The sequence below is a fragment of the Suricata suricatta genome, chromosome 14, assembly GCF_006229205.1.
Source record: "Suricata suricatta isolate VVHF042 chromosome 14, meerkat_22Aug2017_6uvM2_HiC, whole genome shotgun sequence".
In the NCBI taxonomy this organism is placed as follows: Eukaryota; Metazoa; Chordata; class Mammalia; order Carnivora; family Herpestidae; genus Suricata; species Suricata suricatta.
The window spans coordinates 48,759,915-48,787,341 of NC_043713.1; the positions used below are offsets into that span (position 1 = coordinate 48,759,915).

The 27,427-nt window shown below is 34.4% G+C and overlaps 1 protein-coding gene across 3 annotated transcripts in view; it reads left to right on the plus strand.

Annotated features, from left to right (window-relative positions):
- The window catches only part of ROCK1 (Rho associated coiled-coil containing protein kinase 1), a 160,915-nt gene that overhangs the window by 88,980 nt on the left and 44,508 nt on the right, over positions 1 to 27,427 (plus strand). For 2 of the 3 annotated variants that reach the window (XM_029921780.1, XM_029921781.1), the window contains exons 12-16: positions 2,593 to 2,681; positions 4,697 to 4,745; positions 10,066 to 10,201; positions 11,779 to 11,870; positions 11,968 to 12,214. In XM_029921780.1, coding sequence (XP_029777640.1) covers positions 2,593 to 2,681; positions 4,697 to 4,745; positions 10,066 to 10,201; positions 11,779 to 11,870; positions 11,968 to 12,214 — 613 coding nt within the window. The remainder of the gene's footprint in view (positions 1 to 2,592; positions 2,682 to 4,696; positions 4,746 to 10,065; positions 10,202 to 11,778; positions 11,871 to 11,967; positions 12,215 to 27,427) is intronic. The other variant, XM_029921782.1, reaches the window with a different exon arrangement.

The following is a 27,427-nucleotide window of genomic DNA, read 5'->3' on the forward strand; positions in this document are numbered from 1 at the left end:
TGTTTTAAAAGCTGATATAATTCTCTTGCTTCTTAATATATTTATTCTTAAATGTAAGAGAACAGGTGATGTGAAAGGAAAATGGAAAGGAGGAGAATGAGCTGTGTGAGTACCTGTTAGCTGTTTCAACCATCTATGTCTTTTACATTCCCATCCCACTAGAGCTATTCAAGTAACATAGTTAAAAATGGCTCAGAAATCTTTAAAATTAAAGAATCTTTGACCTAGGGAAGGTCACAATAAGAAGCTGGTGTAACCCAGCTCTTACTGTATTACTTACCTGTGGGATTATTGGTACATTAGACTTCAAAAAATATTTAGTGGAATGGTGTTTTCTTTGAGCTGATTTTGTTCAATGGAGATTGCCAGAAGTTTCTGTCAGTGGCTGCTGCTACCTTTTATTTTTGGCTCTGGTGAGATCACAGGGGAAGAAGAAAAATTTGATATGCATACTTTTTCTGTTAACAGAGCTAAGTACAAAAGTCAACTGATTTAATTTTCAACTCTTCCTTGAAAGCCTTCCAGCAAATGCTAATGACCAGCTTTGCAATTGAACAAATATAATGAATAATTTTCATCCCTATCTTATTTTTCCTTTTTTGCTGCAAATGACAGATTAATCAGATTCTCCTTCTTTGAACTTCATAATTCTTTCATGCTCCCATTACTTCCTTCTGTTTTTCTTCCCACCTCTGTAAATTTTATTTTCCGTCCCTTTTGCAGGATCTCTTCCCCCTTCGCCTCTCCCTTTCTTCCCTCCCTCCCCTTTGTTAAGTGTTTCTCAAGATGATTCTGATCTTGGCTCTCTGTTCATTTTCTATAGGTAATCTCATGCATGTGCTGCTTGCTCCTCTGAACTCCAGACCTCTCTCTCCTCTCTTTCTCTCTGATTGGATTTCTTTTCCTGTCGTCCTCTCAGGCACTTCATCCTATGCCAGAACTAAATTCATCCTCTCTCTGTCCCCTCCCCAGCACCTCTTATGTGTTCCCTATCTTTTGTAATGGTACTCTGTTCCTTCTTTTCTTTTTCTTTTTTTCCTGTCTGTCTTAACATTTTTTTCAGAATCCCACTTTTTAATTAATTAATTTATTTATTTTTTAAAAAGTTTAATTTTGTGAGAAAGAGAGAGAATGAGCGGAGGAGGGGCAGAGAGAGAGGGGGGACAGAGCATCCAAAGCAGGTTCTATGATGATAGCAGATAGCCTCATGTGGGACTTGAACTCACAAACCATGAGATCATGACCTGAACCAGTCAAATGCTTGACAGACTGAGCCCCATCACACTTTGATTTTTAAAAAACTTGTATCATTGAAGTACAGTTGACATACAATGATTCATTAGTTTAAGGTGTACAACATAGTGACTTGACAATTCTATACATTACTCGATGCTCACTATAATGAGTATAGTTACCAACTGTCATCATACATGTTATTATGTTATTGACTATTCCCTGTGCTGTACTTTTTCATTTCTTATTTCTAATCAGTTTATTAGGTTATTAATTCTGCCTTCTGAATTACACAGTTATCCATTTCCTTCTCTTCATTCCTACAGTCTCTGCCTCATATCAAACCAATACACTTTTTTGCCTGAACTGTCTCAAAAGCCTGTTAACTGGTTACTTTGATTAGAATTTCTCTCCCCTCTATTCTTTTCACCTTATTATTACTGAAGTGGTATTTCTAAAATGCAGAAACTAAAAATAATAAGGGTGCTTGGGTGACTGTCAGTTTGGCATCCAATTCTTGATTTAGGCTTAGGTCATGGCTCCAAGATTGTGGAATCGAGCAACACACTCAGTGTAAAGTCGGCTTGAGATTTTCTCTCTCTCTCTCTGACCCTCTCCACTGCTCGCATTCTCTCTCTCTCAAATAAAATGCAGATACTATGTCGGTTCCTTTTTTTTTTTTTAATGCTGATAGGTTAAAGTCCCTAATTCCTCTGTTTTTGCATACAAGAATCATAGTCTCACTCACCTTTTCATATTTTATGTGATTCATTTTCTTTCTTATATTCTGGGTTCTACTTGTATTTGATTTCTTCCCATCCAAAATATATCATATTTTCTTTTACCTCTCTACTTTTGGACCCGTTCATTCTGGCTAAAATGCTTTTCTTCTACCACCTTCTCTGCTTAGTAAATATCTCTCATCTTGTACGTCTCATCTCAAACATTACATTTTCCTGAAGAATTAGGTGTGACCTCTTCCCTCCTTCAGAACATTTCATACGTAACGTTACCATCACTACATTATATTATAATATTTGTGTGTATGTCTTTGGATTTTTATAGGTTCTTTTCACCCTCCTATTCCCATACCTTTCTATTTAACTCTTAGCATCATAAGCACAGGGAGCAAATATTTTTAACTTTTTGTATTACTAATGTCTACCACAGAGCCTGATATATTTGTAGGTGTTGAAAAATGCTTATTAAATTAATTATAAATTCAGATCAAAAGGAAAGAGGTAATATTGAACCAAATAATTTCTTCTTGAGTAGGTATAGAACAACATAAACTTACTATTTTTAACTTCTTTATGAATATTCTTAGTAGGATAAGTTTTGTTTTGTTTTTGATTAAAGCAGGAAAATTTGCAAAAAACAATTTATAAGCTGGAAGAACAATTGCATAATGAAATGCAATTAAAAGATGAAATGGAGCAGAAGTGCAGGTGAGAATATACTTTGTTTTTAACATTAAAAGTTGTATAGCAAATACTTATTTTTATAACTGCCTTCTATAAAACACTTGAAAATTAATTGGAAATAGGATGGTTATATTAAGGTTACTGCTTATGTACATTCAATGAAGAATGTCTTGGCTAGAATTGGAAAGTAATATTTATGTTGGCATTAGTTACAGACATATTGTCCTCAGAATACTTAAAATGCATTTGCTCTTATAAGTCTTTATTAAAAAACTATAGTGCTGATTAACTTAGTGCCTGATTTATTACCTTTTTTCCCATTTTAATTAGCTGACTGAAAGAGCAATAATGTTTACATTAAATAAGGTATGTTTTAAAATGTAAATGTTAAATATTAAAATTCACTAAATCTAATAAGAGCAGGTAATTTATAAAATATATAATGATCAAGATTATTTAAAATAACCTACCACCATGCTGAGTTACTTATTAACTACAAACAATAACTTTATATTTTTTGTGGATACTGTTGAGTAAATGAAATAGAGAGGTAACATGGATATTAAGTATTCAACAAGTGGAATTGGGAAAACTACTGATTTTGTGATTCAGGTGAAGAGGAAACATGTAGAACTTTTGTTGCGTACCATTCCTGATAGACTAAATATATAAGTATATAATACAAACTTTTTTCAGAAGACCACTTATATATAAGGCAATAATTAACCGATCTCAGAATTTAGAAGGACTTTCTAAGTATAAAATATGGAAATGCACAAATGTTGGGAAGTTTTTACATCCAGAAGTAAACTAGTGGTAGTGGCAATTGAAAAGATCAATTTGAGGAAGAATGGCCAAAGTGGTCTGTAATAATAGGAAAATTTTAGAGGAAAGGAATGGGGGTGGGTAGATCAACAGAATTAGATCTTGGTGGACTTTGTTTTTGACAAGCTAAGAAATTTGGAATTTATCCTAAGATGATGGAAAAACATTAAAGTTATTAAAGCTTAGTAAAAAAAAAACTGATCAAATTCGCTTTTTAAAAAGAACTCTCTGGTTAGTTGGCAGCACGCCCTTGACATTTATTAAACTAAATGGGAATGAAGGAGGAAGATAAGTCAAGGATGGTTTCTATGTCAAGTCCTTTCTTAGGGACACTTAGAGTAGAAACAAATCCGTATTATGGGTAAGGGTGTAGAGTAGAGGGAATAACATTTTGGGCATGCTGAGTGAGCTATTTGAGGAAACATACATGTGAAATGTTGCATATGCATATTTGAAGCCCAAAATTCTGTTCAGAGCCAAAGAAAACAAATTGTGATGGAGATAATGAACTCTTAGTTTATCTCAACTTTTCACCTCAGTTGTTAAGTGGTATATTTATTGATCTATATATGCACCTTTCCCTTCATTATATAATCTTGTATAAAGGTTAAATGGCTAATTTTTGTTTATTAGAAAGTATTACATGGGGGAGTTCGGGGATCCTTAACCTGGAATCCAAAGGGTCCCTCCTTGAAAGAGTTCATGGATGAATTCAAGGTCCTTAAATTTGGGTGAGAAAAAGTATTTTCCCTACCTTATAACTAAGATTCAACATTTCCTTCCACTATGAACAAAAGCAATAAACTACATTTATTAGCAGTAGCTGTGAATTTTTTTTATTACTGATACCACAGATATTTTCATATATTATCGTTATCTCTATCACTTGTGCTCATCATGACTTGGAAATTACTGCTGCTAGATCTTGAGATTTAATATATTAATAAAGAAGCCGCACATACTGAAACATTGATTTTTAAATATAAGACTGTATTCAATATATTTTTGGCTTTTTTAATCCTTTTATTTTATGCTTTAAAAAATATATTATTCTCAGAAAAGCCCAAAGGCATCACCAAACTGCCAGAGGGGATCCACGGTACAAAAAGGTTAAGACATCTTAGTTAAATAGAAAAGTAAAGAATGTGGTCTTGCACCCCTGAGCAATAAAAAGATAAACATATTTCTAATCTATATTGCTTTTGTTTTTACAGAACTTCAAACATAAAACTAGACAAGATAATGAAAGAATTGGATGAAGAGGTACTTTTTGTTTCCTAATCAGAGTTTCCCTTTTTGAGAGTTTTTCCCTCTTTCAGGTTGTTTTGTTTTCTAAGAAAATTGCGCTTGAACTTTATAGGTTTAAAGACGGAACAGAGTCAAAGAACTATGATGAAAGCCTCATTTTGGAACTGCCGGTTCCAGTGATACAGATTAGATATACTTTAGTTTCATTTGTGTGTGTAGTTTTATTCTAGAGCCATGTTGAAATTTTTGTGCATAAATTTCATGTCAGTCATTGTTAACGTTTGAAAAGTGAGAAAGAAGAAAGAGAATCAAATGAGATCCAGAACTACATCAGAAAGAGATAGACAAATAGGAAAGAGGAAAGAATACAATTTTAAAAGGACTAACATTAACATAAGTTTATGTGATCAAATGAGTAATATGTTGATTTTAGAATCATTCATGTTTTCCATGGTCACCTAGCAAGAAGTTTTTATTATCAGGGAAATGTTTCATGATTCATATGTATGTTCACAAATAATAATACATTGTCATTCCTTTTGACAAATCTATAAATATCTTTCTACTATGTGTATAGAGTACCCTTCAAAGAAATATACATTGTATGACCTTCTTATTGATTACTTCCTTTGTTGTTGTTGTTTTTGTTGTTTGGGGGGCTTTTTTGTCTTTTTTTTTAGATTTAATGTTTCTGGTGGTTTTGTGCCGTCTTTACTCTTGAGGAATAGCATCTGTCCATTTTTTTTTCATTGGTAGCTTTGGATATGCATATATATAATATATTCATATAAATGTTATACATATATGTATAATATTCTGCCAACTTGCCATTGGTCAGTGTGTAATTGGTAAGTAACATTTAACTTTATTTAAGAAATCCATTTTGCAGATCCTTGGCTTTGGGTATTTCATTTCTAAAAAACAGATAAAATGCAAGTAGGCTAAGTTTAAGATCAGTCTGCTAAGAAAATTATAGTATTCATAAATTTGTATCTACCAAATAGACTTATATGTGAAGTAAAAGCCAATAAAACTGAAAAGATTAATAGACAAATCCATTACTATTGTTGGAGGCTTCAGTTATCTATCACTCTGTAGACAGAGAATCAGCAAACCTATAGGAGAACTCAACCATACCATCAACCAACAAGATCTGTTTAACATTTGTAGAACCCTCCACTGACAACAGCAAAATATACATTTTTTTCAAGCGTTCAAGGAATAAATACCAACAGATACCATCATTATACAGAATGTATTCTCTGACCAAAATGTGATCAAACTAGAATGACTAACAGATATCAAGCAATTCTGCAAACCCCTGGAAACTCAGCACAGTTGTAAATAATCCATAGATCAAAGAGTATGTCTAAAGGGGAATGAAAGAATATGTTGGAATGTTAATTATGTCTCATAAAGTTATGTTAGAGCAATGGCTTTTATAGAAAAAAGAATGAAATATTGCCATTTGCAACAACACAGATGGGCCCAGAGGGTTTTATGCTAAGTGAAATAAGGCAGACAGAGAAAGACAGCTACTATATAATTTCACTTATATATGAAATATGGAAAACAAAACAAACAAAAAAACAAGACCCTTGGGGCGCCTGGGTGGCTCAGTTAGCTGAGCATCCAGCTTCGGCTCAGGTCATGATCTCATGGTTTGTGGGTTCAAGCTCTGTCAGGCTCTGTGCTGACAGCTAGCTCAGAGCCTGGAGCCTGTCTTCAGATTCTGTGTCTCCCTCTCTATGTCTCTCCTCTCCGACCCTCCCCTGCTCACACTGTCTCTCTCTCTCAAAAATAAACATTAAAAAAAAAAAAAAAACCCAGATCCTTAAATACAGAGAACAGACTGATGGTTGCTGGGGATATGGGTAAAATCAATGAAGAGGATGAAGATGTACAAACTTCTAGTTAGAAAATAAATCATGGAAGTGAAATGTACAACATAGGAAATATAGTCAGTAATATTGTAATAACATTGTATGGTGACTGCACTTAACATGGTGAGCACAGAGTAATGTGTAGAACTGTCAATAACTGTGCTGTATACCCGAAACTAATATAACGTTGTGTGTCAATCATACAATAAGAAAATGAGTTATGGCTCTTCATCTTAAAAAAATACTTGAACAATGAAAATGAAAATAGAATATCAAAATTTGTAGGATGCAGCTAACAGTGGTCTAAGGCAAATATATACACTAATGACATACATTAGGAAAAGATGAAAAATCACAAATCAGTCATCTAAGCACCTACCTCAGGAACTTAGAAGAGCAAAATAAACCCAAAGCAAAAAGGAGGAAAGAGAAATAAAGAGTAGAGATCAGTGGAATTGAAAACAAAAACAATAGAGAAAAATCAGTGAAACCAAAAAGCAAGGTATTTGGGAAATTGACAGACCGTTACCAAGATTGATAAAGGAAAACAAGGACACAAATAATCAGTATCATGAATAAAACAGGGCAAGCATATCACTACAGTCCCTACAGATACCAAAAGGATCATAAAGGAATACTACAAACAATTCTAAACATGTAAGTGTGAAATTTAGGTGGAATGGACTAATTTCTCCAAAAAGACAACTATCACAACTCACACAATGTGAATCAGATTAGTTGAATAGTCCTATGTAACTGTTAAAGTGAATTCATAATTTAAAAGTTTTCCAAAAAGTGTTTTCCAGGACCATGTGTTTTTACTAGAGAGTTCTACCAAATGTTTTAAGAAGAATTAATACCAACTCTACACTATCTATTCCAGGAAATTTAAGAGAAGAGAACACTCCCCAGTGAATTTTATGAGACTAGAATTACTCAGATGACAAAAATCTTACAAAGACAGTACTATGAAGAAAAACCATAGATCAATATCCCTCATTTACAACCAACTAATTCTTTACAAAGGTGCAAAAGCAATTTAATGGGGGAAAGATAATTTTTTTTTTATTTAACAAATGGTGCTTGTTAGGTATCTATGGTCCATAGACCATAACAATTAGATAGCCAAAGACCAGGGTATGAACCTCAACTTAAGTCTCACACTTTATGCAAAAATTAATTCAAAATGGGTCATATATTTAAAGGTAAACATAAAAATATGAAAATTTTAGGAAAAAAAGTGAAAACCCTTGGGACCTACAGCTTGGTGAAAAGTTCTTAGACATGACACCACAAACATGATCCAAATGAGGAAAAGAATTCAACAAATTGGACTTCATCAGAATTAACAAAGTTTGTTCTGTGAAAGGCCATGATCCGAAGATGAAATCACAAGAAATAGTTGGGGAAAATAATTGCAAACTATGTATATCACAAAGGACTCTATCTAGAATATTTAAAGAACTCTAAAGCTCAACAGTTGAATAAACAAACAATTCCATTTGAAAATTGGCAGAAGACATGTAACTTTCATCAGAGTGGATGACAAACACATTAAGAGGTGCTCAACATCATTAGCCATGAAGGAAATGCAAATTAAAACCACTAGAAGTCACTTTATAATCATTAGGGCAAGTAAAATAAAATATCGCATCAATACCAAAACCATCAGGAATATAGAGACACTATATGACTCATGCATTGCAAATGGGAATTTAAAATTGTACAGCCAATTTTACTTTAGCAGTTGCCTAAAATATTAAGCATGCATCTACTGGGTGACCCAGCAATTGCTCTATTGGGCATTTATCCTAGAAAAAATAAAAACTTACATCCAAAAAAACCCTTGTATACTACTGTTCATAGTAGCCTTATTTGCAATGCCAAAAACTAGAAATGATCAATGTCCTACCACAGATGAATGATTGGACCAGCTGTCATATATCTATACCCTGGAGTACTACTCATCAACAAAAAAGGTGTGAACTAAAGATAAATACAACAACTTGGATGGATCTTGTGAGCATTATATCGAGTGTAGAAAGCCATTCTAAAAATGTCCACACTGTACGATTCCATTAATACAGTATTCTCAAAGAATGACAAAGTTATACAGATGTGGAACCTATTACTGGTGGCCAGGAATGTGGGTTTTGGGAGAAGGGCAGCTTCTAAGCTCTAAATAGTGGCTGGCTGGAAGGAGATCTTGTGCCAATGGAACAGTTCTGTATCTTGATTGCCATGGTGGTTCCATGTATCTACACATGAGCTAAAATAATAGAACCATACATACCTTCACCATAAATCAATTTCCTGATTTTGTTATGTACTAATGTTACATAAAATGTATCTATTAGGGGAAATTGGATGGAAGAGTACAAGAAACCTCTGTGTACTATCTTTTCAACTTCCTTAAATCATACTTTAAAAATGAAAAAAATTAAAGTTAGAATGATAAAATCTTAGAATTGGAAAGATCTTGGATGATCTCTGCAAGTTTTACTATACCTAACAGCATCGTCCTTAAAACAGAGTTTTGCTTAATGGTGGGAAAACCCAGAAAAACACTAAAACACTATAAAGGAGATTTTCCCCGTGTGGAGTCTTAAAAATAAAAAAAATTAAAAAAAAATGAAGCTTCAAAAGCAAGACACGGAAGTGGCAACTCAGAAAAAGAAGATAAATTTTTAAGTTGTGCAAGTTTGGGTATTTTTTTTTCTTTAACCCTTCCCTCCTGTGTGGTTTTATTTTCTAAAATAAGTGTTTTCTTCATTACTTTTTAAGTATGCATTAGTAGGTAGATACATAGAACATTTTAAGAAAGATGACTTGTTGAGACAACTAGAGGATTAAAGGAGACACACAGGGACTAGTGAACTCACTGCACATACTAGCATTTGGTACTATGTGAGTTTTACACCATTTAATTATCAAATGTGTAAGATCTTTCATATTTAAAGCTTTAATTTAGGATTGTAAATAAGCCAGAATATTGGTAATATAATGCAGTGTGGTCATCTTAAACTAATAAAGCAGCTTTCTGATAAGATTCATAGAGTTTTATATTCATGGATTTAAATATCTGAAAATTTTCCGTATCTAGTTTGAATAAATATAGCTCGTATAAAACAACCTAATTCTGTTCTTAGAAAGTTGTCGTTAGCAGATACTTTCTGATTTTGAAACAGAAAAAAGAAATCCAACTTGTCTTTTTTAAGTTTTATTTCTTTATTTTGAGGGGGGGGAGGGAGGGATGGAGAGAATCCCAAGCTGACAGCACAGAGCCTGACACAGGGCTCAATCTCTTGAACTGGGAGATCATGAATCACACACTTAACCACCTGAGCCACCCAGGCACCCCCATTGTGTGTTTCATTTTTAAAGAGCACAGTATTCCTCTAAATAAATAAAGAGTTTAATTGCAGTGGTGACTTTTATCATTATGTTTTCAGGGAAATCAAAGAAGAAACCTAGAATCTACAGTGTCTCAGATTGAGAAAGAGAAAATGTTGCTACAGCATAGAATTAATGAGTACCAAAGAAAAGTAGAACAGGAAAATGAGAAGAGGAGAAATATAGAAAACGAAGGTAAATTGTTTCTGCTTTTGAAAAACACTGGAATTTCTGGCTAACACTATCCTCGAGGTCTTTGTCATGAGGTGTCTTAATGTTAGGGCCTATGATATATTTTTAAACCCACAGCCCTAAGACACTTCATGAGCTAATTACCCATGTTCCAAGATAAATGTATAACATGTTAAAGTCAGTAGTCTTGTTTTAGCTAAAAGAGTGATTTTCATCCTTACATGCATATTGGAATCTCTTGGGGAGCTTTAAAGAATACTAATTTCATGCATAAACTCTGGAAATTCTAATTGAATTGATCTAGACATGTCGCCTGGGCCTTGGTATTTTTTATAAGCTCTCTAGACACTTCTTTCTTACAAGGCGCAATTTGAGAACTATTAAAGTTTCATGTTTTTTTCATATTAGTGTTGAAAATATATTTAAAATATCTTTCTATACCCTTTGATCCACTGATTTCATTTCTAGGAATTACTTTATGTATGCACTTGTGCACATGCACACTGATATAAACAAGGTATTCATTGTAGCATTATGTCTAAGATGTATCTTTAAGTGAAAAAAAATATTGTTTAAGACGAGAGTGCTTGTCCATATATGCTTAACTCTGTGTGTGTGTGTGTGCGCAGAAAAAATATATATTTTGTGTGTTTTCATGTATGAGGGTATAGATACTTACACTGTCTTAGAAAGCATATGCAAGAAATTAGTAGTAGTTGTTGCTTGGAAGGAGAACCAGAAGGACTGGGAAACTATGGAGGGGAGAAAGCTTATCCTATACTAAGACCATTTGATACCTTTTGAATTTTGAACTGTTTTTTAGTTATTTAGATATTCAAAGATTTATGTTATTCAAAATAAATAATACTAGAACTAGCTTTATTACATTTCACTAATAGATTGACCTTATTGAGGAAATAAAGAATTTAAATAATGAGGCACCTGGATGGCTCAGTTGTTTTAGTGTCTGACTTAGGCTTAGGTCATGATCTCACAGTTCCTGAGTTCAAGCCCTGTGTCGGCTGTATGCTGAGAGCTCAGAGCCTGGAGCCTGCTTCAGATTCTGTGTCTCTGTTCTTTGCCCCTCCCCTGCTCTCTGTCAAAAATAAACATTTTTAAAAATGAATTTAATTATTACAAGGCTGGAAACAAATCAGTTGTAGTCTATATTGTAAAGCATTGCTGTACTTTTTGTTGAATTTAAATATAAGTACCTACATGATGAAATATGACTTTTTAAAATATTTTTATTTATTTTTGAGTCTAGAGAGACAGCATGAGCAGGGGAGAGTCAGAGAGAGAGGGAGACACAGAATTTGAAGACAGACTCCAGGCTCTGAGCTGTCAGCACAGAGCCTGACATGGGGCTCAAATCCATGAACCATGAGATCATGACCTGAGGCGAAGTCAGACGCTTAACCAGCTGAGCCACCCAGGCGCCCCAGATGAAATATGACTTTGGGAGTGGACCTAATGTAGCTGACTATGGCCTGAGACTAAATTTCTTTTTTTTTTTAAAGGTATTTCTATGTTTCCTCAATAACTTTCTAATTTCTACATTTTTTTCTTCCATTTTGTAGTTTCTACATTAAAGGATCAGTTGGAAGACTTAAAGAAAGTAAGTCAGAATTCACAGCTTGCTAATGAGAAGCTGACACAGTTACAAAAGCAGGTAAGTTTTTGGACTAAGTTTGTTTTAATTATAATAAAGTAAGTTTGTATTTTGGTCAAAAACCTATTTTCTTGCTCTCTCTTTTTTTTTTTAATAGCTAGAAGAAGCCAATGATTTACTTAGGACAGAATCAGACACAGCTGTAAGATTAAGGAAGAGTCATACAGAGATGAGTAAGTCAATTAGTCAGTTGGAGTCCTTAAACAGAGAATTGCAGGAGAGAAATAGGATTTTAGAGAATTCCAAGACACAAATGGACAAGGACTATTACCAGCTGCAAGCTGTGTTAGAAGCTGAACGAAGAGACAGAGGTCATGATTCTGAGATGATTGGAGACCTTCAAGGTAATGTTTTTCTTATGGTAGTAAAATGTACTGTTATAGCCATTTTTAAGTGTACACCTCATTATTAAAAGTCCATTTTATGCAACTGCAACTACTATTCATCTCCAGAACTTTTTTATCCCAAACTAAAACTCTAGCCCATTAAACAATAACTCCCCATTCTCCAGTCCTTCCAGTCCCTTGGAACCACCATTCTACTTTATTAATTTGTCTCCCTCATAAAAGAGGAGCCATACAATATTTGTCCTTTTGTATCTATCTTATTTCTCTATAATAGCACCTTCAAGATTCATCCATGTTGTAGCATGTATTAGAATTTTCTTCATTTTAGATATGGAGAAGAATCATCCCTACTGCACCTCCCTCTACTGGTAGGAATGCAAATGGGTGCAGCCATTGTGGGAAACAGTATGTAGGTTCCCCCCAGAATTAAAAATAGAATTACCATATAACCCAGTAATTCCACTACTGGGTATTTACCCAAACAATACAAAAACACTAATTTGAAAAAGAGAGTGCACCCCTTCGTTTAATATAGCATTATTTATAGTAGCCAAGAAAGATATGGAACTAACCCAGGTGTCCTCCATAGATGAATGTATAAAGTAATATGTATATTATATATATTATACATATACATATATAATACTATGTATTACACATTATATAAAAAGTAATATATATGTATATACACACATATGTATATACATTGTTTATGTGGGGGGGTGTGCACACACAATGGAATATAACTCAGCCATAAAAAAAATGAAATCTTGTTATTTTCAACAACATAAGTAGACCTAGAGGGTATAATGCTAATTGAAATAAGTCCCATCAAAGAAAGACAAATACCACATGATTTTACTCATATGTGGAACTTAGGAAAGAAAAGAACAAACAAAAAAAGAGACAAATACAGACTCATACAGAGAACAAACTGGTGGTTGCCATCAGTGGGTGGGTGAAATAGGTTCACACCAGTGAACATTGAGTAATGTACAGAATTGTAGAATCATTATATTGTATACATGAAACTATTACAATACTGTTAATTATACTTCAATTTAAAAAATTAAAATTTTGGAGCTCCTGGGTGGCTCAGTCGGTTGAGCTTTGGCTCAGCTTCGGCTCAGGTCATAATTTCGTCCTTCATGAGTTCTAGCCCCACATTGGGCTCTGTGCTGACAGCTCAGAACTTGGAGCCTGCTTTGGATTGTGTCTCCTTCTTTCTGCCCCTCCCCAGCAGGTACTCTGTCTCTCTCTCAAAAACAAATGAAACATTAAAATAATAAATAACTAACTAACTAACTAAATAAATAAATAAATAAGAATAATAAAAATTGTATGTATACACATTTTTTTTATCAAGGGAGGAAGGTAATTTTTAAACATTTTTAATTGTGGCTAAAAACATAACATTTACTGTATTAATCATTTTTAAGTGTAAAGTAATATCTTTTTTTTATCTTTGCTCTCATAAAGAAAATGACTTTGGTGAAATTGAAAGTGGTTAGCATTCTTTCTTTTTTGCTATAATGCCTACTTTTCTGTCACATTATAATTTCTTCACTTTCACAGGCATCCCTGTGAGATCAATAATGTGGTATTTCTAATTTTACAGCTAGATTACCGAAAACTTAATTTTAAAATATGCCCAATTCACAAAAACCTTACTCAAAGTGGGACTAGTCAAGAGAAGATTATAACTATTAAAACCTAGGAATTCCTTGTACATTGTTGGCAGAAATAGAAACTCAATTACAGAAATAGAATCCCATTACTAATAAAGTATTAGGTTCTTAGGAAGTTTAGGATTAAAGATATCAACTGTTTCTATGAATCTAAAAGGAAAAAGTTAAGTGTAACTAGTAGTAAAGAAACAGTTTTGGTTATGGAAATATAATTTGTTTTCAGAAAGATGCCTGCCTCAACTGACTTCTCACATATTTTTCTATTTTCTATTAGCAAAAGATCCATACAACCTAATCAAAACAGATACACATAGAAGTTGCCAGATGTCTCAGGGGACAGTTGGAGGAAGGGTAGTCCTATTAACCTTAGTCACAGGATGGGAACATAGTTTGGGCTCTCTTGGGGCTTGATGACTAGCTATGAGGTCAGGGTCCGTTTTTGTGACTATGGAAACGGAAATTAGGATCTCCCATTGGTTTTTAGCTAAGGAGTGTTGTGCAGTCTTATTTCTCAGGGACTAGGCTTAAAATAGATTTGACTGTAACCAAGAAAGTAACTTCATTATATGCATTTAAAAAACTTCATAGTTCGCTTCCTTAAATTGCTTCTCTAGGTCTTTTTATGTACAGCTTATTACCTGTGTGAAAGTCACTTCATCTGCCTTCTTTATAAACCAAGGAGATTAGAACAAGTGACCCTTATATATCATTCCAGTTTTAAAATTATTTAAGTCTGTGATCTGTTGCCTATGACTGAGCTTTGAAGTGCTTTTGCTTTCAAGGAAGAGACCATCATATATTATTCTACAGTGGTTTTAACTGAATCTAATGTTTAGATATTGGTGAAGGTAAGGAAAACATATAGCATGTTTTATTGTTGATGTTTATCCTTTTTCAGTGCTTCATGAATCAAAAAGCTCATCTACATTTAAAAATGCACAAAACTTGGGGCGCCTGGGTAGCTCAGTTGGTTGAGCATCCTACTCTTGATTTCGGCTCAGGTCATGATCTAATGGTTTGTGAGTTTGAGCCCCACATCGGGCTCTGTGCTGACCTCATGGAGCCTGCTTCAGATTCTCTGTCTCCTTTTCTCTCTGCCCCTTCCCCACTTTCTGTGTCTCAAAAATAAACAGACTTTTTTTTTTTAATACACACAACTTGGGGCATCTGGGTAGCTCAGTCAGTTAAGTTGCCAACTCAGGCTTTCAACTCAGGTCATGATCTCATGGTTTGTGAGATCAAGCTTGGGTCAGGCTCTATACTGACAGCAGTTCTCTCTATGCCTCCCTCCCCCAGGTTCATGCATGTGCTCTGTCTCTCTCTCAACATATAAATAAATAAACTTTAAAAAATGCACACAGCTTATATGAGGTTCAATATATGTATTAAAGAGTCATCATTTTACATTAATCTTCTGTGGTTCATAAGGAATTTCAGGTCCCTTAGGTATAAATTTCTCATAGTTTGTGATGCTGGGCTTCTAACAAGTCATGACTATTCCCTAGTTAAATGTCTTTCATATATCCATAATGGGCAGAATCTTCATTGTGTATAGGGAAATGACTTCTCAAACATAACTGGTTAATAAATATTTCAGGCTTTGTGCACCACATACTATCTCTTTTACATATGTATACTTTTTTACCTTATACAACTCTTAAAAAATGAAAAAGCATTCTTAGCTTCATGTCTATAGAGAAGCAGGCTGAGGGCTTGAAGTGTGCCAACACTTGGGCCAGTATTTCAAGAAGGTTGCTGTAACAGGCAAAAGCTAGCTTCTAAAATAAAAGTCTAGAAGGTAGAGGCTTAAACAAAAAGAATGGATAAAGATCAAAATGTCATGAAGGAATAAAAATTTTAAATGAAATGTTAAGCTTGTCATCTAGTAGGTTTGTGATTCTTAGATTGAAGTGCAAAAAGAAATTTTTTAAGTTAACCATTTGAAAAAGCTTTTTAAAAATCATTGTTTAGTTGGTGTCTTCTTTAACTTTGAATTTTACAAAATTTCAGATGTATACCACAGTAGAATATTATGATCCCCCTCTGTGTACTCATCACCCAGCTTTAATAATCTTCGTCTAGCAGCCAGTTATGTTTTGATCATACTCTCCTTCCCAAACCTATTATACTGAATTATTTTGAAGCAAATCTCAGGCTTTACTTTGTTTCATTTGTAAATATTTTAGTATCTCTTAAAGATATGGACTTTTTTATGTTTCATTTATTTTGAGAGAGAGAGAGCTTGCATGAGCAGTGGAGGGACAGAGAGAGAGGGAAAGAAAGAAAATCCCAGGCAAGCTCAACACTGCCAGCGCAGAGCCCAACGTGGATCTCTCTCCCATGAACTGTGAGATCAAGAGTTGGACACTTAACCAACTGAGCCACCCAGGCACCCCAAAGATAAGAACTTGGAAAAAAAAAATAACCACAATATCAAACCTGGAAAAAAAGATAACAATTAATATTGTAAAATATCTAGTCAGTGTTTACATTCCTCAAGTAGTCCCATAATCTGTTGTTTTTGTTGGATTTATTTCGCTTCAGTTAGGATCCTATCAAACTCCATGCATTGCATTTCATTAATGTGTCCCTTAGGTTTCTTTTCTCTATAGGTTTCCCCTCCCTTTTTTGTTCTTTGTATTTTGTTGTTAACTGTTATTTGAAGAAGCTAGGTTTTTCGTCTTATCCAGTATCTCCTTCTGGATTTTGCTGATTCCATCTACTGGTGTCAGTTAACATGTTGCTGTGTCCCTTGCAGTACTTTATTTTTTCTTTCTTTTTTTCTGTTCTTCTTATAGTTTCTTGTCAAGTTGGTTTCCATTCCCTTGTAGTACTTTACATGGCACATCTAGAGTCTTGATCTATTTCAGGTAGGGCTTTGACAATTTTTGAATTATTTTGAAAGAATCTTTTGGTTACAAGTATTCTTACACTTGTAAGCATATTATTTAGACACCAGGAGGCAGATAAAGTCTGCCTATCTTATTTTGTGAGGTTAGCAGCCATTGAGTATCATTGCCTAGATCCTGTATCTATTTAGGAATTTTCAACTGTGATGATCTATTTTTATCATTTCTCATCATTTCTCATTCGTTTGTTAACTGGAATACTACTGTAAACATTTCTATTCAGTTATATAGTTATATTGAAGTACAGCTTATAGAAGAAAGTCTGACTAAATACTTTATTCTTTCCTTTTAGCATATTTCAGAACAATAAGTTATTTCCCTCCATCTTCTAAAGATAACCAATGACATTTTAAAATATATTGATGAACTCTTGGATTTTAATATATTTGGTATGCTGGGGTGCCTGGATGGCTCAGTTGGTTAAGCGTCCTCCTTCCTCAGGTCATGATCTCACAGATTGTGGGTTCAAGCCCTGCTTTAGGCTCTGTGCTGACAGCTCAGAGCCTGGAGTCTGCTTCAGATTCTGTGTCTCCTTCTCTCTCTGACCCTTCCCTGCTTGCGCTCTCTGTCTCTCAAAAATAAATAAAAAACATAAAAAAATATTTTAAAAATATATTTGATATGCTTTAGCCCATTGCAGTATTTTTATTGATGCTCATTTGAGGCGAGTGAAAATCTTCAAATTTACTGCTCCTTTTTCTTTCTGTTATGTATAATATACTTTCTAGAATTATTTTTTCTCCCAGACCTGGAGTTACTAGTTTCCTAAGGAACAGTAGTCTTTTTTTTGTGGCATATGGCATTCAGAGACTAAAACCTGGGTGCCGGGGGTACTTAGCACTGTTAGGTTGGTAAATGTTTGGAAAACTTATTAATGAACAAGGTTAGGATATACTTACTTCCCATTGTAATTGTTAATTTCTTAATTTATGGCATTGTTATCAGAAACTGTTACTTACCAGGTCTTTACTTTTTTGGAAATTTTTAATGATTTTCTTTTTAGTTCATAATAATTATTGTTTTTAACTGTTACATGGGAACTTAAAATTTGTATAGGTGTTTTGGTTTTTTTTTTTACTTATTAAGGTTTTGGGGTTGCTTTTTGGAAGAAAAAAATAACATCCACTTTCTAGTCAGTGAGTGTTCTCACCCCTTGGTGACTTTTCTAAGACTCCATTTATTTTTTGTCTCTTTAGTCTGCCAATTTTTTTTTCTGATGTATAATTAACATACAGTATTATACTAATTTCAGTATACAATATGATTCAGCAATTCTATGAATTTCTCATTCTTTATCAAGATAATGTAGTCTTGGGGCACCTGGATGGCTCAGTCAGTTAAGTGTTCAACTTCAGCTTAGGTCATGATCTCATGGTTCGTGAGTTCTAGCTCTGTATCAGCCTCTGTGCTGTCCGCATAGAGCCTGCTTCAGATCCTCTGTCCCTCTCTCTCTCTCTGCCTGTCCCTTACTCTCTATCTCAAAAATAAATAAACATTTTTTTAAATAAAAAAGATAAGTGTACTCAATCTCCTTTGTCTATTGTGCCCATCCCCTGACCCACCTTCCCTCTTGGAACCACCAGTTTTCTGTATCTAAAAGTCTATTTTTGTTTGTTTCTTTTCTTCTTTGTTTGTTTGGTTTCTTAAATTTCACGTATGAGTGAAATCATTATGGCATTTGTCTTTCTCACATTGACTTATTTCACTTAGCCTAATACCCTCTAAGTCCATCCCTATTGTTGTAAATGATAAAACTTAATTCACACTTATGGCTGAGTAAAATTCTATTGTGTATATGTACACCACATCATCTTCACCCTTCTATTAATAGACATTTGGGTTACTTTCATATCCTGGCTAGTTTGTGTTTTCTTTAGGTAAATACCCACTTGTGGAATTATGGATTATATGGTAATTCTATTTTTAATTTTGGGAGAAACCTCCATACTTTTTTCCACTGTGACTGTACCAATTTACGTTCCTGTTTACAGTGCATAAAGGTTCCTTTTTCTCCACAACCTCATCAAAACTTATTATTTCTTGTGTTTTTGATTTAGCCGTTCTGACAGGGGTAAAGTGATATCTCATTGAAGTTTGATTTACATTTCCCTGTTGATTAGAGATGTTGAGCATCTTATCTCGACATTGGAAAAATGTCTATTCATGCATTCTACCCATTTTTAAATAAGATTTGTGGGTATTTTTGGTATTGAGTTGTATAAATTCTTTGTATATTTTGGATATTAACCTCTTATCAGATAAATCATTTGTACGTGTCTTCTCACATTCACTAGGTTGCCTTTTTGTTTTGTTGATGCTTTCCTTCCCTGTGTAAAAGCCTATCATTGGTGTAGTCCCAATAGTTTTCCTTTTGCTTTTATTTCCCTGGCCAGTGGAGACATATCTAGACAAATGTTTCTATGACTGATATCAAAGAGATTACTGCCTAGGTTTTCTTCTAGGAGTTTTATGGTTTCATGTGTCACATTAGGTTTTCAGTCCATTTTGAGTTCATTTTTGTGTATCGTATAAGAAAGTAGTCCAGTTTCATTTTTCTGCATGTAGTTATCCAGTTTTTTCAGCCCTATTAGTTGAAGAGACTGTCTTTTCCATATTGTATATTCTTTCCTCCTCTCTTCTTTCATATGAGTGTGGGGTTATTTCTGGACTCTATTCTGTTCCATTGATCCATCTTTATTTTTGTGCCAATACAATTCTGTTTTGATTACTACAGCTTTGTAGATCTTGAAATCTGGGATTGTGATACCTCCAACTTTGTTCATTTTTTTCAAGATTGCTTTGGTTATTCAGGTCTTTTAAGGTTTCATACAGATTTTAGGATATGCTGTTGATATTTAGATAGGGATTACATTAAATCTGTAGATTGTTTTGAGTAGTATGGGCATTTTAATAATATTAGTTCTTCCAGTCCATAAACATGGAATATATTTTTTATTTGTCTGTGTCATCTGCGGTTTCTTAATCAGTGTTTTATAATTTTTGGAATATCGGTCTTTCACCTCTTTGGTTAAGTTATTTCTAAGTATTTTACTTTTTTTAGTGTAATTAAACAAGGGGCTGTTTTTTCTAATTTCTCCTTCTGCTACTTCATTACTAGTATATAGAAATGCAACAGATTTATGTATGTTAACTTTGTATCCTGCAACTTTACTGAATTTATTCATTATAATGGCTTTTTGGTGAAGTCTTCAGGGTTTTCTATATATAGTTCATGTCATCAGCAAATAGCAAAAGTTTAACTTTTCTGTTACCAATTTGGATGCATTTTCTTTTTCTTGTCTGATGGCTATGGCTAGGACTTCTAGTACTATGTTGAATAAAAATGCTGAGAGTGGACATTCTTTTCTGTTCCTGATCTTAATGGAAAAGCTCTGTTTTTCCTCATGAGTATGATGTTCACTGTGGGTTTCTCATATATGGTCTTTATTATGTTGCGGTGTGTTTCCTCTAAACCTACTTTGTTGAGAATTTTTATTCTGAATGATGTTGTTTTGTCAGATGCTTTCTCTGCAAAAGCATGTGGCTTTTATTCATTCTTTTGTTAATGTGATTTATGACTCTGATTAATTTGCAAGTATTGAACCACCCTTGCCTCCTGGGAATAAATCCCACTTGATCATGGTGAATGATTTTCCAATGTATTGTTAGATTCAGTTTGCTAATACTATGTTGAGGGTTTTTACATCTATGTTCACCAGAGAAATTAGCCTGTAGTTTTCCCTTTTTTGTAGTCTTTATCTTGTTTTGGTGTCTGGGTAATGCTGTCCTCATAGCATTTTTCCTTCTTCCTCCATTTTTTTGGGATAATTTGAGAACAGATATTAAGTCTTCTTTAAATGTTGATCACATTCACTTTTGATGCTGCCTGGTCCTGGATTTATGTTTGTTGGGAATTTTGTAATTATGATTTCAGTTTCATTGCTAATAATCAGTTTGTTCAAATTTTCTATTTCTTTCTGGTTCAGTTTTAAAGAATGTATTTCTTCCAGGTTGTCTAAGGTTTTTCATATATCCTCTACCTCTGTATTTCAGTGGTGTTAGTTATCATTTCTCCTCTTTCATTGCTGATTTACTTATTTGAGTCCTCTCTTTTTTTTCTTGATGAATCTGACTATATATATATCAATCTTGATCTTTTCAGAGAACCAGCTCCTTATTTCATTGATCTGTTCTATTATATTTTTAGTCTCTATTTCTGTTCTCACCTTTATTATTTCCTTCTTTGCACTGCCTTTGGGCTTTGTTTGTTCCTTTTCTAGTTTTCTTAGATGTAACATGAGTTTGTTTATTGGAGATTTTTCTTGTTTTATCATGAGATAGGCCTATATTGCTGTAATCTTCCCTTTTTTAAATGTTTATTTATTTTTGAGAGAGAGAGAGCATGAACGAGTAAGGCAGAGAGAAGGAGACACAGAATCTGAAGCCACCTTTAGACTCTGAGCTGCCAGCATAGAGCCCAATATAGGGCTTGAGCCCATGAACTGGGAGATCATGACCTGAGCCCAAGTCTGATGCAGATGATTGCCCTTTGCCCATTATACCTCAGCTGAGGTCACAACAAATGTAGGGAGTGGCAATTGAACCAGATGCCTGACCCCATTCTGTCTGTTGGGGCTACAGTAGCACAGTCTGCTGGGTGCTCTCCCTGCCTTGTCCCCAAGAAGCTTTTGTTGGTGAATATAGCCAGCCATCAGACCCATTGCCTACCCCTAGTCCAGATGTTCAAGCTGGAGTTGCACTGGTGTGTGTGGTTATCTTCCTCTCTCCCTAGGTCAGAAGTTGCTTTGAAGTTGTGCAAATCCCTGCCCGGGCTGCTTGCAGTGTGTTTCTCTGGCAGGAGCTCCTTTGGAGTGGGGCAAGTTAGATGGGGTGGATCTGCAGGAGAATGCGTCAGACAGTCTAGGCTGGGCCATGGGGAGAGATTGTCACCTACCAGCTCTTAACCTTTTGTCCTTGGAGAAGTCTCCTAAAGATCCCTGCCCCTCCAGTGTACATTCTGAGATTAAGAAATCATCTTCCTGTGTACTCCAGGCATTTTTCAAAATGCTGCTTCTATGCTGTATTTCAGCAGTGTTGTTTGTTACGGTGGCTCTTTAAGGGCAGTAACCCAGTTTCCTGTTGCCCTACAATCTTCCAGAGCTGATTTTTAAATCATTTTTAAAGTACCCAGAGTTTAGCCCTGCTGATTATAAAAACTCAGAAAGTTAAGGCCCCCTGGTTTTCAAAGCCTAATGTTATGGGGGCTTGTCTTCCCAGTGCAGGTTCCCCATACCTGGCATGCCTGAAGTAGGGTCTGCTCCTCTTCCCTCTCCATGCATATGGTGTCCCTCCCCTTTCTGGGTAGTCTCTAGGGAGTTTGGTTTCTGACTGCATTTCCACCTCCCATACCCTTGTCAGTGTGGCTTCCTCTCTATGATTAACTGTTGAAAGTCTATTCTGCCAGTTTTTGGGTCTTTTTCTGAATTAGTTGCACTAATGTGTCTGTTATCTAGGTGTGTCTGTGGTAAGCTTAGGTTCCTCCTGCTGCACTGTCTTCCCTGTAAATGTTTTTAGTCTCCCAAATTTTGAAACATGTTTTAAAAGTTAACGCTATGATTGTGGCTTTTTTTTCATAGCTCCCTTGTATTTCTAACAGCTTTGCTTTGTGTAATTTTTATTGAGGTAAAATTCATATTAACAAAAAAAAATTTAAGTGCAATTCAGTGGCATTTAAACATTCTTAATGTTGTGTAATCAGTTCCTTTAGTTCCAAAATTTTCATTATCCCCAAAGAAAACCTTGTACCTATTAAGTTATCCATTCCTATATCCTCTTCCATCTAGTGCCTGGCAGCCAACTTTTACTTTGTATCTCTGAATTTACCTATTCTGGATATTTCAAATAAATGACATTATACAGTGTGTGACCTTTTAATGTCAGACTTCTTTTACTTAGTATATTTTTAAGATTCATCCATGTTCTAGCATGAATCAGTACTTCATTTATATCTGAGTAATATCTATTATATGTATATACCATATTTAGTTTAACCATTCCTCTGTGGATAGACATTTGAGTTTCTACCTTTTGACTATTCTGAATAACACTATTATGAACATTCATGTATTTATTAGAATACTTGTTTTCAGATCTTCTGGGTATATATCTAGGAATGGAAATGCGGGGCTATATGGTAATTCTATGTTTGACATTTGAAAAACTAAAAACTTTTTCAACAACAGCTATACCATTTTACATTCCCACCAGTGATTTAGTAGTGTTTCAGTTTCTCCACATCCTTACTAATGCTTGATATTTAAGTGATTTTGGTTATAGTCATCTAGTGGCTGCAAAGTGGCATCGCATTATCATATTGATTTACATTTCCCTAATAACTAATGATGTTGAACATTTTTAGGGGCTTACTTGTACATAAAATATGCACATTAGATATATGATTTGCTAATATTTATTCCAATTCTATAGTTATCTTGAAAATGTTCTTTGATATACAGAAGTTAATTTTGATGAAATCCTGTTCATCTGTATATGTTGCTTATGTATTTGGTTTCATATCTTGGAACACATTGCCAAATCCAGTATCATCAAGAGTTACCCCTATACATTCTTCTAAAAGTTTTATGGTTTTAGCACTTATATTTAGGTGTTTGACCAAGGTGAGTTAATTTTTGTTAATTATAATGGCATGATGGAGGGGTCCAACTTCATTCTTTTGCGTCAGGATATTCATTTGTCCCAATATCATTTGTTGTAGAGACTGTTCTTCCCCTCATTGACAGATCTTGGTATCCTTGTTGAAAATCAGTTGGCTCTATCCAGATAGGTTTGTTTCTGGATCCTTAGTTCTTTCCATTGTTCAGTAGATCTATCCTTATGCCAGTACCACACCATCTTAATCACTGTAACTTTATAGCACATTTTGAAATTGGGATGTTTGAGTCCTTGAACTTTAGTATTCTCTTACAATATTGCCTTAGCTATTCAAGGCTCATTGTAATTCCATAAGAATCTGATGATGTGCTTTTCCATTTCTGCATTCAAGATCTTTGGAATTTTGATAGAGATTATATTGAATTTGTAAGTCATTTTTGGTAGTATTGACATCTTAGCATGTTGTCTTCCAGTCCATGAACACAGGCTATATTTCTGTTTATCTAGTTTTTTTTTAATTAATTTCAACAGTGTTTTTTAGTTTTCAGTATACAAATCTTATAACTCTTTGCCTAAATTATTCCCAGGTATCTTCTAGATGCTTGTGCAAATGAAATTGTCTTAATTTTTTCCGTGTTATTTCTTGACTGGTGTTAGCTGCAGGTATTTCACAAATACCATGCTTTGTACATTTTTAATACAATGTTGTTTGGTGTGTTAAGGTTTTATGACATATCTTCTTACTGGATTAGAATTTATTATTATAAATGATAGTAAATGCATCTGACCTTGAGGGTTTTTTCCTTTAATTTGCAATTTCTAATTATTTTTAGTATTTTAATATGTAATTGATGGGCCTCAAGGTTAAGTGGTAGATTTCATATTTGGGGATTTTAAGAAATTTAGACTTTTTAAACTGTTTTTGGTTAAAATTTAACATATAGCATATATTATAAATAAAAAATACTCATCTGGAGATATTTTTACAACATGAACATACCCTCATAACAAAAATTAAAATTGTGAAATTGCACAGTGCTAGCAACTCATAAATCCCCTTTTATTTCCTTTTAGTCACTAACCCCTTTCTTTTCAAATAATCATTGTTCTTATTTTTAACAACATAAATTAATTTTGCTTGTTTTTGAATTTTGTAAATAGAATCATGCAGTAAACACTTCTTTGTATCTGGTTTGTTTCATTACTCTTATGTTTACAAATTTCATCTGTATTGTTTTATATGGCAGTAGTTTATTCTTCTTGTTATGTAGGATTCCATTTATTGTGTATGGCCACAGCAGTTTATTACTCAGTCTGTGGTGAATGGACACTGTGATTATTTCCATTTGGGGGCTATTATGAATAATGTTTATAGGAATTTTCTTGTACATGTTTTTTTGGTAAACATACATATGCATTTTGTTAGTATACACTTAGGAGTGGCAGAGCCATGGAGTATGTTTAGCTTTTGTAAATACATCCCAGGTAGAGTCATACCACATTTTATTACACTTTACCTTTTTGCACTTCTCTGATACTGATTTTTTTACAAATTGAATGTTTGCGGCAGCCCTACATTGAGTGAGTCTTTAACCACCCTTTTTCCAACCGCATTTGTTTATTTCATGTTCTCTGTGTCACATTTTGGTAATTCTCACAATATTTCAAACTTTTTCATTATTATATTTATTATGGTGATCTCTGATCAGTGATCTTTGATTATACTATTGTAATTGTTTGGGCGCCATGAACCACACCTGTATAAGACCACAAACTTAATAAATGAGTGTGTTCTGACTGCTCCACCTTCCAGCCATTCTCCTATATCTCTCCTCCTCCTTCTCCTTGGGCCTCTCTTTTCTTTGAGACATAACAATGTTGAAATTAGGCCATTTAATAATTCCCCTACAGTGGCCTCATAAGTGGTCAGTGGGAAGGAAAAGTCACATGTCTCTCACTTTAAATCGAGAGCCAGGAATGATTAAGATTAATGAGGAAGGCATTTCAAAACCCATGATAGGCTGAAAGCTAGGCCTCTGTGCCAAATAGTAAGCTATGTTGTGAATGCAAAGGAAAAGATCTTGAAGGAAATTAAAAGTGCTACTCCAGTGAATGCATGAATGATAGGAAAGCAAGGCAGCCTTCTTGCTCATACAGAGAAAGTTTTGCTGGTCTGGATGGAAGATATAACCAGCCACAACATTCCCTTAATCCAAAGCGTAATTCAGAGGAAGGCCCAAACTCTCTTCAATTCTGTGAAGACTGAGAGATGTGAGGAAGCTGCAGAAGAAAAGTTGGAAACGAGCAGAGTTCTAAGGGAAGAAGCTGTCTCCATTACATTAAAAAGCAAGGTGAAGCAGCAAGTGCTAATGTAGAAGCTGCAGCAAGTTATCCAGATCGAGCTAAGATCATTACTTGAGATGGCTACACTAAACAATAGATTTTTAATGGAAGTGAGATGACTTCTCATGGACAATCCATCTAGTCTTTTTGTAGCTAGAGAGAAGTCACTGCCTGGCTTCAAAGCTTCAGAGATTCTCTTATTAGAGGCACCAGTCAGCTGTTGACTTTTAAGTTAAAGCCAGTGCTCATATGCTATTCTGAAAATCATAGGACCCAGAAGAATTGTGCTAAATCTGCTCTTCCTGTGTTCTACAAATAGAACAGCAAAGCCTAATAGCAAGCTCCTTATACCTGGTTTACTAAATACATGTACAGATGGTTTAGTGTATATATTTATAAAAATTTTTTAATGTTTTATTTATTTTTGAAAGAACGTGTGCGCGCGCGCACACACACACACACACACACACACACAGAATATGAAGCAGGCTCCAGGCTCTGAGCTGCACAGACCCAATGGGAGACTCAAACCCACGAACCACAAGACCATGACCTGAGCCAAAGTCAGACACTTAACCGACTGAGCCACCTAGTTACCTCAAGTTTACTGAATATTTTAAGCCCATTGTTGAGACCTCCTGCTAAGAATCACCTGGTCACCCAAGAGCTCTGATAAAGATGTACAGTGAGATGAATGTTGTTTTCAGCACAACATCCATTCTGCAGTCTGGGAATTAAGGAGTAATTTTGACTTTGAAGTCTTACTATTTAAGAAATACATTTTGTAAGGCTGTGTAACTGCCATAGATAGTGATTCCTATGATGGATCTGGGCAGTCAGTGGAAAACCTTCACCATTCTAGGTGCCATTAAGAACATTCATGATTCATGGGAACAGAAAATATATCAGTATTAACAGGAGTTTGGAAAGAAGATTCCAGTGCTTATGGATGACTTTGTGGGGTTTAAAACTTCAGTGGAAGAAGTAACTGCAGATGTGGACATAGCAAGAGAACTAGAAGTAGAGCTTCTAATGGTGTATGGTAGTGTTTCCTTGTATATTAATTTGCATTTCCCTGATATCTAAGATTGAGCAACTTTTGACATGTTTAGTGACAGTTTATAATGTGCTGTTCAAGTTTTTTGCCTCTTTTTTTATTGGATAGTTTGCCTTTTTCTTATTGGTTTGTATGAGCACTAGGTATTAGTCCTATGTGAAATACATGTATTATACTTGTTTTCTCCCTTTTTGTTTTGCCTTTTTATATTTAAATGCTGTCTGCCAATGAACAAGAGGTTCTTACTTTCATTATTTTTAATGTCCAATTTATATTTTTTCCTTTATGGTTAATGTTGTGTTTTTGTGGCCTGTTCAGTTGTTTGATTAGATGACAAAGGTGATCTTAATTTCTTCTAGAAGCTTTATTGTTTTATTTTTTTTCATGTTTCAAGATTTTATTTAAAGCCTAGTTAATTAACATCTTTTTTTAAGTAGTTTATTGTCAAATTAGTTTTCATACAATACCCAGTGCTCTTCCCCACAAGTGCCCTCCTCCATCATCACCACCTCTTTTCCCCCCTCCCCCTTCAACCCTCAGT